At 33.1% G+C, this 14,637-nt stretch overlaps 1 protein-coding gene across 7 annotated transcripts in view; it reads right to left on the bottom strand.

The window, feature by feature from the left end:
• The window catches only part of LOC126890709 (tachykinin-like peptides receptor 99D), a 141,227-nt gene that overhangs the window by 34,716 nt on the left and 91,874 nt on the right, over window positions 1-14,637 (bottom strand). The window contains exon 1 of one of the 7 annotated variants that reach the window (XM_050659884.1): window positions 2,757-3,301. The exons of the other annotated variants lie outside the window; for them this stretch is intronic. Coding sequence (XP_050515841.1) covers window positions 2,757-2,950 — 194 coding nt within the window. The 5' untranslated portion in view covers window positions 2,951-3,301. Of the gene's footprint in view, window positions 1-2,756; window positions 3,302-14,637 lie in introns of those variants that run through there. 7 annotated transcript variants of the gene reach the window in all.

The following is a 14,637-nucleotide window of genomic DNA, read 5'->3' as shown; positions in this document are numbered from 1 at the left end:
TCTACCACCGAATCAGTATTAACGGGATTATTTAACAATTCTGGAATTACGGGTAAGGGAGATCTCAATTTACGATTCATTAGTAGTTCGGAAGGCGAAAATCCACATTCAAGGGGTGTGGTACGATAAGCTAATAAAGCTAGACTAAGGTCTTCATTTTTCTTAAGGAGATTTTTTGCTATTTTAACTGCAGCCTCTATGCATCCATTGGATTGAGGGAAATAAGGGCTACTAGTAATATGTCTGAAATCATATTGAGAAGCAAATATTCTAAATTGAGTACTGAATTGAGGCCCATTATCTGAACGCACTATCTCTGGAATCCCATACCGACTAAAAAGTTCTTTAAGTTTGGATATTATTACCAATTCAGTCATAGTGGTTAATTTAAATATTTCAAAGAAACGGGAATAATAGTCAGTAACAATTAAGTACCAGCAGTTATGTTTAAAAAGGTCCAAAGAAACTTTCTGCCATGGGCGCTCAGGAAAAGGATCCCTTATAAGGGGCTCTACCGGATTTGTTCTATGTTCTATACATATAGGACAATTTCTAACTAAATTTTCGATCTGAGTGGATAGACCCAACCACCATATTGAAGCTTTTGCTCTCGCTCTACATTTTACAATCCCTAAATGACCTTGGTGGAGATATTCTAAACACCGAAATTGTAGACATCTAGGGATAAATAATCGGGAATTTCTCAATAATAGATTATCGCTAAAAGACAACTCCAACCTATAATTATAATAAGGCTTTAAGCATTCCTCTAATTTATTTTGTTCAGGCCAACCCGACGTACAATATTCTCTTAATTTTAAACAAATGGGATCTTTTCTCTGTTCTTCCTTAATTTCTTCAATAAAATACGGCTTTACTTGAACCGAACTAACTATAAGATGAACATGAGCTTCTACTTCGCTTGCTAATTCGTCTTCAATTGGGTCACTGCTATTCTCATCGAACCGACGTGAAAGAGCATCCGCTACAACCAGCTCTTTGCCTGGAGTATAATGAACCTCATAATCATATCTCATCAATCTAATTCTGAGTCTTTGCAAGCGAGGTGTGAGCTCATCGATCGGTTTTGATTTTAGTACTTGGACCAACGGTTTGTGGTCAGTCTCTAAAACAATCGGTATCCCAGTGATATATTCTTGAAACTTATCAGCAGCCCATGTCAGAGCTAGGGCTTCCCGCTCTATTTGGGCATATCTTTTTTCAGTGGAAGAAAGCAAACGAGAAGCATAGGCAACAATTTCCTTTTTACCCTCATTAAACTGAATCAAACATGCTCCCAATCCAAATGATGAGGCATCCGCTGAAACTGCTATCTGTTTGGTAGGGTCAAAGTAAGCTAAACATGGACTTTTTTGTAGTAATTCCTTAACTCTTACAAAGGCTTGTTTCTGCGGACTGTCCCAGATAAATGTGACACTCTTTTTCAGTAATGACGTAAGGGGCTCTAGGATTTCAGAGCGATTAGGTATAAATCTACATGAAAAATTTATCATACCTAAAAACTGTAGTAATTCTGTTTTATTAGTCGGTTCTGGAAAGTTAACAAATGCTGAAATCCTTTCAGGTGCAATTGACACTCCTTCATTTGAGATTTCGTGACCTAAATACTGGAGTTTTTGAACAGCAATCACACATTTATCTTTATTTAGAGCTATACCTTCAGCTTGTATTCTGGATAATACTTCATCCAGAATTTTGTTGTGTTCTTCTAGTGTTGGAGCATGGATTAAGATATCATCTATGTGACTAATTACACCGTCCAAACCAGCTAATATTTTGTTTAACAATATAGAAAAATATTCGGGGGCACAAGTGATACCGAAGGGAACTCGAGTGAATAGATACCTACCGAAGGGAGTTATGAATGTGGTAAGGGATTGAGACTCTGGGTCTAAACGAATCTGATAAAATCCAGAAGAAGTATCAAGTTTTGAGAAATATTTACTATCTTTTATTCTGGCTAAAATACTTTCAACTTTGTTTATAGGAAAATATGAACGAAGAACAGATTTGTTTAAATGGGTATAATCCACACAGAGTCGAACTTTTTGGCCTTTTTGGACCACAACAATGGGACTGACCCACTCTGTAGGATAATCAACAGGTTCAATTATTTTTAGATTTAATAATCTATCAATTTCTTCTTTTAACGGTTGGAGTAATGGAATAGGAACTGTTCTAGGGACTGATTGTACATAGGGTTTAATGTTGTCTTTTAATTTAATTTCCATTTCTGTTTTAAATGTACCTATATCATTAAATATTGTTGAAAATTTTCTGAAAACTGCCTCTGGATTAAATACATTATTTATATTTTTTACTGTAACATTTTCATGAAATTGTAGAAGTTTTAAGTCTATTATTGATTTCCTTCCTAAAATAGGTTTAGATAAATTTTGTATAACAAACATTTGAGTTTTTGAAATGTCATTATTATGACAGAGGGTAACAGGAAGAGTTCCTACTACCTCCAATTTAATGCCAGATGGACCAGTAACTTTTTGATAAGGCTTACATAAAGTTTTTAATATCTCTTTAGGCATCAGAGAACTAGGAATACATGAAACATCTGCTCCAGAGTCAATTAAAAATTCAAATTTTGTCTGCAGCTCAAACACAAGCACAGAAATCAGCCACTCTCGAGCCTCAATATTATTAATATAAACAGAGCCGACAAAATTCAAATTATTACCCTCTGAATTTATCATAAAATTATCAATTTCTACAGTACTAACCTTATTTTCCCTTTGACCTTTACCAGATAAACAAACTGATGCCCAGTGCCCAAACTTTTTGCACTTATTACACTGAGACCTTCTAGCAGGACATACCTCCCTAGAGTGAGATTGCTGACCACAAAACATACACGTGTCTCCCTGGAAATTCTTTCTTCTGATGTTGTCTGCCTTCTGAAATGATCCGGTGACATTGCCTCGTTCTCTATTTTGGACACCCACTTTTGCTACTTCTTGAGTTGGATGATAACGGTTTTCATTACGCAATTCCCGAGTCTGATTTGCCTGCATTTCTGCTTGTTTTGCAGCAATAATAGAATCTTTCAAAGTCAGAGTACCTTGTAGTTGCAAACGTTCGCTAGTTTTTGTATCTGACATTCCTACCACTATGCGATCCCTAATTAGCTCTTCCTTAAGGGTGCTGTAGTCACAATATTCTGCCAACGAATGTAAACTGGTAATAAAGTGTTCTATAGCTTCTCCTGGTTGTTGAATTCGGGAGTTAAACTTAAACCGTTCGAATATTACGTTGCGACGGGGAATAAAGTGATTTTCAAAACTCTGTAACATCTCCGAATAAGTAGCTGGAATTTTCGGAAACTGTAGAACGATTTCTTCGGCCTCATCTCCCATTATATACATAAGAATGTCAATTTTGTCTTTCTCCGGCTTCTGATCTTGTCCCGACACGCTCATGAAACGCTGGAACCTCTTGCGCCACTGGGGCCACATATTTGGCTGTGAAAACGTAAATTTCTCCGGTGGATTTACCTGAACAGGCATGTTAATTGTCGTTGAGCCGCTACTAACGTCTAAATCTGTATTTGTCATTGCCATTTTGCTTTGTGTATGATTTCAACACAACGTACATAACCTAGACACTACACATGGAAAAGTTAAACTTCACTAATCATTTTTCTCTCTCTTCACTTGAAATATTAAGTTAATCTGGAAAAGTGCACCAGCTGCCACCATGTTCTGTTAAGTAAGTAAAAGGGTTCTTGCACTTTCTCAGGTTTATTGAACTCATAGGCCAGGGTAGAAAAATAAAAACGGGAAAAAAATCAATACAGGTATTTGAAGGTGCTAAATCGTAGGGAGGATATAGTTAATTAAAAATACATACAGAGGTACTCGTAAATCGACCTCATTTTTTTATAAAAAAATGCCAAAGTCAGAAAATATTGTTTTTTGACTATAGCATTTTTAGTATCATATTTACAGCAAAAGTTGTGTTATGAAAGTTGTGTATCACAAAAAAACGATTAATTTGAATTTTTACAAGTTAAAATCCATAAAGAATTAACCGAGATAATTGCAAAAAACCACGTTTTTTGCACTATTTTGGAAACGTTAATAACTTTTACCAAATAGGCCATAAGGAACTTATTATACCTTGATCATGAGGTAATTAAGTGCCTTTATTAGTTTACAAAAGCTCAAGAAGATCTGTTTGTTAGTTTACAAGTTATGTTAAATGTTTATCCCAGACATCGAATGTTTAAACAATCATTGTTGCCCAAGGAGTGTCTTCAGAGCTTTTTGCCAAAGTGAGATGACTACTTAAGGACTCAAAGTACTAAGAAAGTTAAAAAAAATAATATATTTGTTTTTTAAATGTTGTTAAACAACTCGATAAAAAAGTTTTTTCCTTATAAACAATTATAATATCTTTGTCATTTTTTCTGATAAATAATTATAATTGGTTGTGTCAAAAGGCTGGTAAAAAAATGCAGATAAAAATGAAAAAAAAAACTTTCTAGGACCAGTAATAGCCAAGTTTTACTTTTTTTTTGAAAAATCACATCTCTATTGTTTATAAATATTAAAAGTTGAAATTTTTACAGCATCGTAATAAATATCTATATTTTATATGACAATTGATAAATACGTAATATCTTCTATTTAAAACGAGTAATAACCCTTTACAGTCAAGTTACTCACGCTGACTGAGCTGGGAATGTGTGATATGGAAGAATGTCGGAGTCCAGTTTCTCTAGTCGAGATTTTGCTATAGAAAGTTCAATTTGGAGCGCTTGAAAAATTTTATAATATCTTAGCTTCCAGAGAACCTAGAGCCTTCAATTTTTTTTAAATTGGGGTAACTCGACGAAAGAATAACAACTAGCTAACTTTCATTGACCGGAAAATCGGAAAATTCTGGAAAATGGATTTTTTTATTCAACATTCATTTACAACGTTAGCACTAATATATTTTGATAAATATTTTCATAAAATATTATAAATTTTTGAATAAATATTAAAATATAATTATAGTATGTATATATTTATTTATATACAGGGTTGTTCATTTTATTCGCCTCAGTGTTGTACGGAAAACGACTTGATTTTAAAAAATTCTTCTTAGAAATATACAAAGCCATTAACACTACAATCTAAAAATAATATTAATTATACACGGTGCTTCAAAAAAGAGTGGTATATCAAAGATATATTTTTTATGGAACACCCTACACCTGATGCAATTTTTGAACTGCTCTTAAACAATAAGCTAGACTATACCTAAGTACAGGGTGTTTTGATTTATTTCAATTTAAAAAAAATGTAAAGTTTTAGAAAAAAAAAATAAATAGGTATTTACGAATCTAAGAATTTACGAGTACCTCTGTATGTATTATTAATAAACTATATCCGCCCTACGATTTAGCACCTTCAAATACCTGTATTGATTTTTACCCTGAAATCTTTTTACCCTGAAATTTTTAAATAAATTTTAAATCTAAAAATGTCCGATTAAATAATTATAAATTTTATTACAATAAATATCTGTTCCAATATGCTGAATAGTCTATTATAAAGATCCAAGAAAAAATTTGTCACCGATTCTTAGATTCGTAGATATTAATTTTTTTTTTCTAAAACCTTACATTCTTATAAAAATCGAAATAAATCAAAACACCCTGTATTTAGATATAGGAAACCCTTATAAAAATATAGCTTATTTTTTAAGGAAAATTCAAAAATGGCTCACGTGTAGGGTGTTCCATAAGAGAAAATATAACTTTAATTTACCCCTCTTTTTTGAAGCACCCTGTATAATTATCATTAGTTTTAGATTGTAGTGTTAATGGCCCTGTAAATGGCTGTGAAGAATTTTTTTAAATATCAATCGTTTTCCGTACAGAGACCGAGGCAAATACGATGAACCACCCTGTATATACATATACTGTACATTCTATTATTTATTTACAAATTTATATGTTATGAAAATATTTATTGAAATATATTAGTGTTAACGTTGTAAATGAAAGTTAAATAAAAAAGTTCATTTTCCAGAATTTCCCGATTTTTCCGGTGAATGAAAATTAGCTAGTCGTTAATATTTCGTCGAGTTACCCTAATTTAAAAAAAAATGAAGGCTCTAGGTTCTCTGGAAGCGGAGTTATTGTAAAAATTTTCAAGCGCTCCAATTTGAAATTTCAATATCAAAATCTCGACGCGCGAAAGCGGACTCAGAGATCCTTCCCCCATCACACGGTCCTTAAGTCAGCTTGAGTACCTTTATTTTAAAGGGTTATTACTCATTTTAAATAGATGATACACTGTAGTTATTAATTGCAATGTAAAATATAGATGTCTATTATGATTCTGTGCAAATTTCGACTCTTAATATTTATAAACAATACAGATATGATTTTTCAAAAAAAAAAAGTATAACTTGGGTATTATTGGTCATAGAAAGTTTACTTTTAGTTTTTAATGTGTGTTTGTTTACCACTTTTCTGATACAACTAATTATAATTATTTGTCGTGAAAAATAACAAAGTTATTCTAATTGTTTATAAGGAAAAAACTCACTATTTATTAAACGACTTGTTTAAGAACATTTAAATAATAAATGTATCGTTTTTTTTTAAATTCTTAGTAGTTTGAGTCTTTAAGAACTCATTTCACTTTGCTAAAAAGCTCTGAAAATACTCCTTGGGCAACAATAGATGTTTAAACATTCAATGTTTTGGATAAACAATTAACGTAACATGTATACTAACAAAACTATCTTCTTGATACTTTGCACTCTAATAAAGGCACATAATAACCTCATAATCAAGGTGCAATATGTTCCTTAGGGGATATTTAGTAAAAGTTATTAACATTTATAAAATAGTGCAAAAAATGTGGTTTTTTGCAATTATCTCGGTTAATTATTTATCAATTTTAACTAAGAAAAATTAAAATTAATCGTTTTTTTATGATACACAACTTTCATAATACAACTTTTGCTGTAAATATGATACAAAACATGCTACAGGCAAAAAACAATATTTTCTGACTTTGGCCTTTGTTTATAAAAAACTGAGGTTGATTTGCGAGTACCTCTGTATGTATTTTTAATTAACTATGTCCCCCCTACGATTTAGCACCTTCAAATACCTGTATTGATTTTTACCCTGAAATCGCTCATTTTTATTTATCTGCCCTGGCGTATCAATACAATACAGTCAGTAGAAGAGATGAGATCTGCCATCGGCCATCCGCGTTGACGTATTAGTGCCTTACTTCACAACTTACAGGGTTGCCAGATTGTGCCGATAGTACATCAACTACTCAACTAGAGTCAACTTCTTCTTATTAAGGTGCCTGTCCGTTCCGAACGTTGGCTATCATGCTGGTCGATCAGTCAACTAATCTTCTCAAAAGGTAATGGCTGGGTGAAATACCCATACGATGATCAAATATTGTATGTGTTTGTACCGGGTGTCCCAATAAGAATGGCTCTCTGCCATATCTCAGGAACCGTTTATACAACAGCTTTGAGAAAAAAATATTTATAACAAAAGTTGCCTCGGGAAAAGAATTGAAATTATTTTCATAATTGTAGGTCCACCGATAGAGGGCGTAATTGAATATCAAAAATTAAAAAATCAAAATTTTACAAAATTTACCTAATGAAAGGGTACTGGAAATCCAATTATTGTATTTTTCATAAAATTCTGCGCATATTTGATTTCACAAATTTAAGTCTACCTTTGCAAATAAGAGGTGGGGTTGAGTGAGAACCTTCTTATGAAAAAATGACTGTAAGTCCGGTTCTGCTAAATCGAATTTTGCATACTTGGTCTTGTTGAAAACAGCTCTTTTTCGTAAATCTAAGTGTCTTATTTTCGAAATAGCGTAATAAGTAATATGCAAGCTAGGAGGCGTTATTTAATTATTTTCAGAAATCCAGTTTTCTTTGGAAAATATTAAATACAAGTATGCATTTTTAATCCTGTATTGTAAAATTAGACCAAATTAGCAACATAATACCGAAAACCGCATGTCGATAACTTTTTTCTATCTCGAGATATCTTAAGAAAGGTGTAAATTTTAAACAACTGTTAATGTCACCGGTAAACGTATATAATTAATTAAAACAACACTATAAAATATAACAAAGAAATAAAAGCAACGACTTAAATGTGACGACCTAAATGTTCAAATTGTTGCCCATCATTATCGATGCAAGCATATACTCTTTCAAGAGTAGATTGAACAGCAGTCTCAATTTCTGCTTTTGCAATGCTTTTAATGGCGTTTCGTATTCTTTAGATTCTAGATAATGTTTTCTCGAGTAGTGGGCCCAGCGGCAAAAACAAGGTCTTTAATCCGTCCCCATAAATAAAAGTCTAAAACAGTTAAATATGTTGCTATTCAATCTACTCTTGAAAGAGTAAATGCTTGCATCGAAAATGATGGGCAACCATTTGAACATTTAGGCAGTCACTAAGACTAAGTAAGTATAGTTGCTTTTATTTCTTTGTTATATTTTATAGTGTTGTTTGTCTTATTGTTGTTTTAATTAATTATATACGTTTAGATCTGGAAAATGTTTATTTGTTTTTTCCATAGCACACTACTTTTCCAACCTAGTTTGCCGGTTACAGTAACAGTTATGTTTAAAATTTACACATTTCTTAAGATATCTCGAGATAGAAAAAAGGTATCGACCTGCGGTTTTCGATATTATGTTGCTAATTTGGTCTAATTTTATAATACAGGATTAAAAATACACACTTGTATTTAATATTTTCCAAAGAAAACTAGATTTCTGAAAATAATTAAATAACGCCTCCTAGTTTGCATATTACTTATTACGCTATTTCGAAAATAAGACACTTAGATTTACGAAAAAGAGCTGTTTTCAACAAGACCAAGTATGCAAAATTCGATTTAGCAGAACCGGACTTACAGCCATTTTTTCATAAGGAGGTTCCCCTCACCCCCACCTCTTATTTGCAAAGGTAGACTTAAACTTGTGGAATCAAATATGCGCACAATTTTATGAAGAATACGATGACTGGATTTCCAGTGCCCTTTCATTTGGTTAATTTTGTAAAATTTTGATTTTTTAATCTTTGATATTCAATTACGCCCTCTAGCGGTGGACCTACAATTATGAAAATAATTTCCAGGCTTTTCCCGAGGCAACTTTTGTTATAAATATTTTTTTCTCAAAGCTGTACTATAAACGGTTCCCGAGATATGGCCGAGAGCCATTCTTATTGTGACACCCGGTACTGTTAAAGTGGCTGTTTTTCATGTATGTATTAATTTTTCATCATCCGAAATTACACAGCAGACAATTGAAACATCAGATCCAAATATTGTAATGCAATTTTAACATCTAATATCCAATGTTCAACACGATGCACACAACTCTAAGTAGTGGTACTTCTTTTTTATATATTGACCATTAGCTCCGAAGATGACATTTTTGTCGAAAGCGCTTAGCGAAGGATAATAATGGTAGGGGAGCCCAAACGGGGATTTTTGCAGTTACTCGAGCGCGTCAGGTTATGACGTGGGGAGAAACCTTGTACCCTGAACATGTACCTCTACCATATATTGGCTCGTAATACAAGGGAGTTTGTTAAGGGGGACCGAAAAAAATCTATCCTTAGAAAAACTCGAAATCGTCAGATTAAGATAAGGTAAGTTAAGTATGTACATGCAAAATAGTGTATATGTTATAGTGAAATCCCGATTTTCAGGCACTCCTAGGTTTGACTAGGCAATCCTCAGGTCTGACTGACGATCTTAGTCAAAGCTCGAAATAAATTACAGTTTCGGCCTTTGACTAGTCAAACCTAGGAGAGACTAAGTTGGTCAGGCAAAGGCGAAATTTAATTTTATGAAATCGGAGTTTGACTAGTCAAACCCCGATCAGCTATTAAAATGTCGTAATTTGTTAGATTAGGTTTAACAAAACGTCATTTTTTAATTTGAATGTTTTTTATTTTTATATTATCGTAATTAAAATAAAAAAATAGTGTTTATTCTCACATGTTGAGGCATTATGGCATTTAGAGTTGCACAATACGTTAGAATTTTTACACTTTTGAAGAGCAGAGTCCTCAAAATTCAGAGTCTTTTGTACTAATTACTCTTGGAGACAGCTTAACGTCTGGAATATCTTCGAAATTAAGAAAATTCTCTTTGCATTCTCTTATTTGATTTCTTGAAACAAGTTTGTTTATTGTTCCGTATTTCGTACCAACTCTATATAAACCGTCAATTGTTTAATCTTGTGTGATAGTCAAAATATTTCGAGCATCTCCTTTGTCTCTATCAAAGCTGGGGATAGGTATTGTTACAGTTTTCCCGATCGAAATTGGAGGAATTTTTTTTCACTTAATTGTTTCTTAGCATTAGAGTGGGCATGAAGACCTTCAATCGCTTTCCTATATTTATTTTAATCTTTTCTGTCTGTGTAACAATATCTATCCCCAGCTTTGATATAGCCAAAGGAGATGCTCGAAATATTTTGGGTATAGCTAAAACAATTGACGGTTTATATTGAGTTGGTACGAAATACGGAACAATAAACATTCTTTTTTAAGAAATCAAATAAGAGAATTCAAAGAGAATTTTCTTAATTTTGAAGATGTTCCAGACATAAAATGTCTCTTAGAGAAATTAGTACAACAGATTCTAAATTTGGAGGACAAAACTTTATAAAATGCTACTGCAATAAGAAATGCTCTTCAAAAGTGTAAAAAGTCTAACGTATTATGCAACTCTAAATAACATAATGCCTCAACATGTGAGAATAACACTATTTTTTTTATTTTAATTACGACAATATAAAAATAATAAACATTAAAATTAAAAAATGACGTTTTATTAAACCTAATCTAATAAATTACGATATTTTAATAGCTGATCGGGGTTTGACTAGTCAAACCCCGATTTCATAAAATTAAATTTCGACCTTTGCCTGACCAACTTAATCTCTCCTAGGTTTGACTAGTCACAGGCAGAAACTGTAATTTGTTTCGGGCTTTGACTAAGATCGTCAGTCACACCTGAGGATTGCCTAGTCTAACCTAGGAGTGCCTAAAATTCGGGCTTTGACTATAACATATATTTCAAAAATCTGACGATTAGAGCGGGGCGTAAGGAAATGGGTGAGTCCTAAAGTTTCACAAGAAAAAAGCGAATATTTCGCGAAATGAATGACAGATCCAAAAACTAAAAAATACGTGCTCAATATTTTTCAAAAATCTATTGAATGATACTAAACACGACTTCCCATGGAGAGGGGTGGCGGGTAAATTTAAAATTTTAAATACGAATCCCCCGATATTTCGCGAAATGAACATCAGATCGAAAAACTGAAAAATACACTTATTCAATATTTTTCAAAAATCTATCGGATGGCATCAAACACGATCCCCATGGAGGTGGGGTAGGGGGTTACTTTAAAATCTTAAATAGGAGCCCCCATTTTTATTGCCGATTTGGATTCGCTACGCAAAAATGAGTAACTTTTATTCGAGACATTTTTTCGAATTATCGATAGATGGCGCTATAATTAAAAAAAAACAATTGTTGGAAATAAAAAATTAAATTAAAAATGGAAAGTCCCCACTAAAATGGAAAACTTTTCTTAACTTTTTTGGTTTTATATAGGTCTCCATATCACTCGAGTGACTGCACATTTAGCATACTCTGCTCCCCCTCCCCTACCATAAAATACCTTTACACACTTTAATTTACGAATTTTCTTTACTTCCTTCTTCCTTTATTCATTCAAGTGTGTACAAAATGTATCAGTCTTTCAACTAATAAATTCAATATTTCAAAAACAGAAGACTTAAAAAGCTTCTAAAACATGTCAAGGTTAATATTTGAATTATTATACACTGCGCGCCAAAATAAACGCATAATTTTAAAATTATAATTTCAGTTGTATCTAATGAAAAAGAAATGTTTGCTCTTTTGTTCTTTAAGGTTGCTTTTAGAACATCTGAAATAAAAATCTTTTCTTTTTTTACAAAAAATGTATTGCAATAAAACTACATAACATCATAAAGAAATGGCGGAATTGAAAATTTTTAAAGGTTAAAAAAATTAAACTAGTAGCTATTCTTGCTCCCCTCTGGCATTTATTACTGCTTGACAATAATCTCTCAAACTGAGAATTACCGGTCTTATTTCATCTTGATCAATTTGTTGATCTAATGTGGTTGGTGCATTAGGCAGTTGTCGTAGTCGTCTCCCTACGATGTCTCAAACATGTTCTATTTGGATGAAGTCGAGACTTCTCGCAGGCCAAACCGTGGTAAGAATCCCAACCTCCTGACAAAATTGGTGCATAATTCTTGCAATGTGTGGCCTGGCATCAGCTTGCATACGCATGAAATGATCCCCAATCAATGGTGCAAATGGCATAACATGCTCTTCTAAAATGTCTTTAATGTATCTGTGTTGTATATGCCACCCGTGATCTATTCTAACTAACTCCGTACGAGAATCCAAATTAATCCCACTCCACACCATTACCGAGCCCCAACCATACTATACAGTCCTTATAGTGTTACACTGTTCGTAGCATTCCCCAAGCCTTCTGTACACTCTGTTCCGCCTCTGATCAGAAAAAAGACAGTACCTACCTGGATTCATTGGTGAACAATATTTTTCTCCAATCATCATTATTCGAAACATGTTTTCGACAAGAATGCAATATGTGCTTTCTATGATCTCTGGTCAATAATGGGTCAGTGGGTGCCCTTCCAGGCCGCAGGTCGTTTGCGGCAAGTCTTCCCCTTATTGTATTTTGGCTGATTCAGAAGTTATAACGATCCAAAAATTCATTTTGTAGAGAAGTAGGTACTGGTAACAAATCTTGGTCTCAGTGTAAGATGTGTCAAAATAGACGAGGGCATTTAGCACAAAATAAATCGATTTTTAAATACAGCACCTAGAGACTTGCAGTTTTTTGCATTATGTTCAGGATGACGTCAGGAAAAAGTCTACTATTCGAAAATGGGTGGAAATGCATAAATGCGCTTTAAAGTGCATAAAGTGCATCCAAAGTGCATCAACATGTCAAAATCAGTATACTAAGGAAAAAATTTTGTTATTCGGAAGGTTTTGGGGTCACTGAACACGAATACGCCATCAGAACCAACCCACGCAGGGCCGTCTTAACCCGGGGGTGCAAGGGGTGCGAGGCACCCGGGCGCCAAGTCCAAGGGGCGCAAGCCGAACACTTGTTAAGCTCATTTGTCTTGCTAAGCTAACTGGAGCATTTTGTCTTTAAAAAAACTAAAAATAACAAAAACATAAAAGTGCACTTCCGGTATTTTTTTACGAAGGCTATTAATGCTTAACACCTACAATATTCAAATGAAAATACGAAACTCATTTATATTATTCCGACAATAATTTCAAAAAGGTGACGTGTACACTATTTTGACCAATATTGAATGTCGAGTGACAATGAATCACCATCTTGTAAAAATTTATCAGTGTGTCCGATTCTGTTGACAAAAGTATAATTGCCGTTTGGGGAGCTATATGTGATGATGATTTTCAAAAACCTAATTTTCTTCATTACGTTTGCGACAAGAAAGACGTTCATTCATTACGTTTTTAGAAAGACACGAGAAAAGTTGTAGTCACTTAAATTCTATAAAGCAATATGTAGATCTAAAAAAAGACGCGAAAGAAAGACGCAGTTGAACGTGAAAGAAAAAGGTGGACGGCGGTTTTAGAAATAATTATCAGTAGTAACTACACGAGAGCTCTAAAATTATCGATTTGTATCCCGAGTGACACTTTGACAATTTTAATTTCACGACCCGAAGGGAAGTGAAATTATGTCAAACTGTCACGAGGGCAAAACAAATCGATAATTTTCGAAAGCTCGAGCGTAATACGGTAAGATTATTTCATGAATAAAACTGTCTTTTTAATCATTTTAACTAATATTTTATTGATATCTTCACCTGAATATTTGCTAAACCTGTTTTTGGTGTTCTCTGTGACAAGTTGTAAAACATTAATTGTCATTAATATCACTGAATGTATTTTTGCGTAGCAACGAAGTGCGTCTGACGTAATATTGACGACGGGAACTTATCGAAAGAAATTATCAGTAGTAATTGCACAAGAGCTCTAAAATTATGGAATTTTTCCCGAGTGACACTTTGACAGTTTTAATTTCACGACCCGAAGGGGAGTGAAATTATGTCAAAGTGTCACGAGGTCAAAAATTCGATAATAATTTTAGAGAACGAGTGCAATTTGCTGCGATTATTTCATGAATAAAACTGTTCAAAACCAAATTTTTATTGTAATTTATTTATGTAAGTACAAATTAGTACAATTAAACACACAGTTGTTATAAATATTTGACGGTTGAAAGTCATCACATTTATAATTTTTAAAACATTAATTGTCATTAATGTCACTGAATGTATTTTTTCGTAGCAACAAAGGGCATCTGACGTAATATACTTGACGGGATATTATCAAAAATTATCACTTTAATTTTTATTTCTGTAGCTTTCTATTGGTCAGAATCTCCTATGAATGAAATAATCACTAGTAATTGCACGGGAGCTCTAAAATTATCGATTTGTTTCCTAAGTGA

The sequence above is a fragment of the Diabrotica virgifera genome, chromosome 8 (genome assembly GCF_917563875.1).
Source record: "Diabrotica virgifera virgifera chromosome 8, PGI_DIABVI_V3a".
Taxonomy (NCBI): Eukaryota; Metazoa; Arthropoda; class Insecta; order Coleoptera; family Chrysomelidae; genus Diabrotica; species Diabrotica virgifera.
The sequence above is the reverse complement of the archived record's forward strand: the minus strand, read 5'-3'. Positions and strand labels throughout refer to the sequence as shown.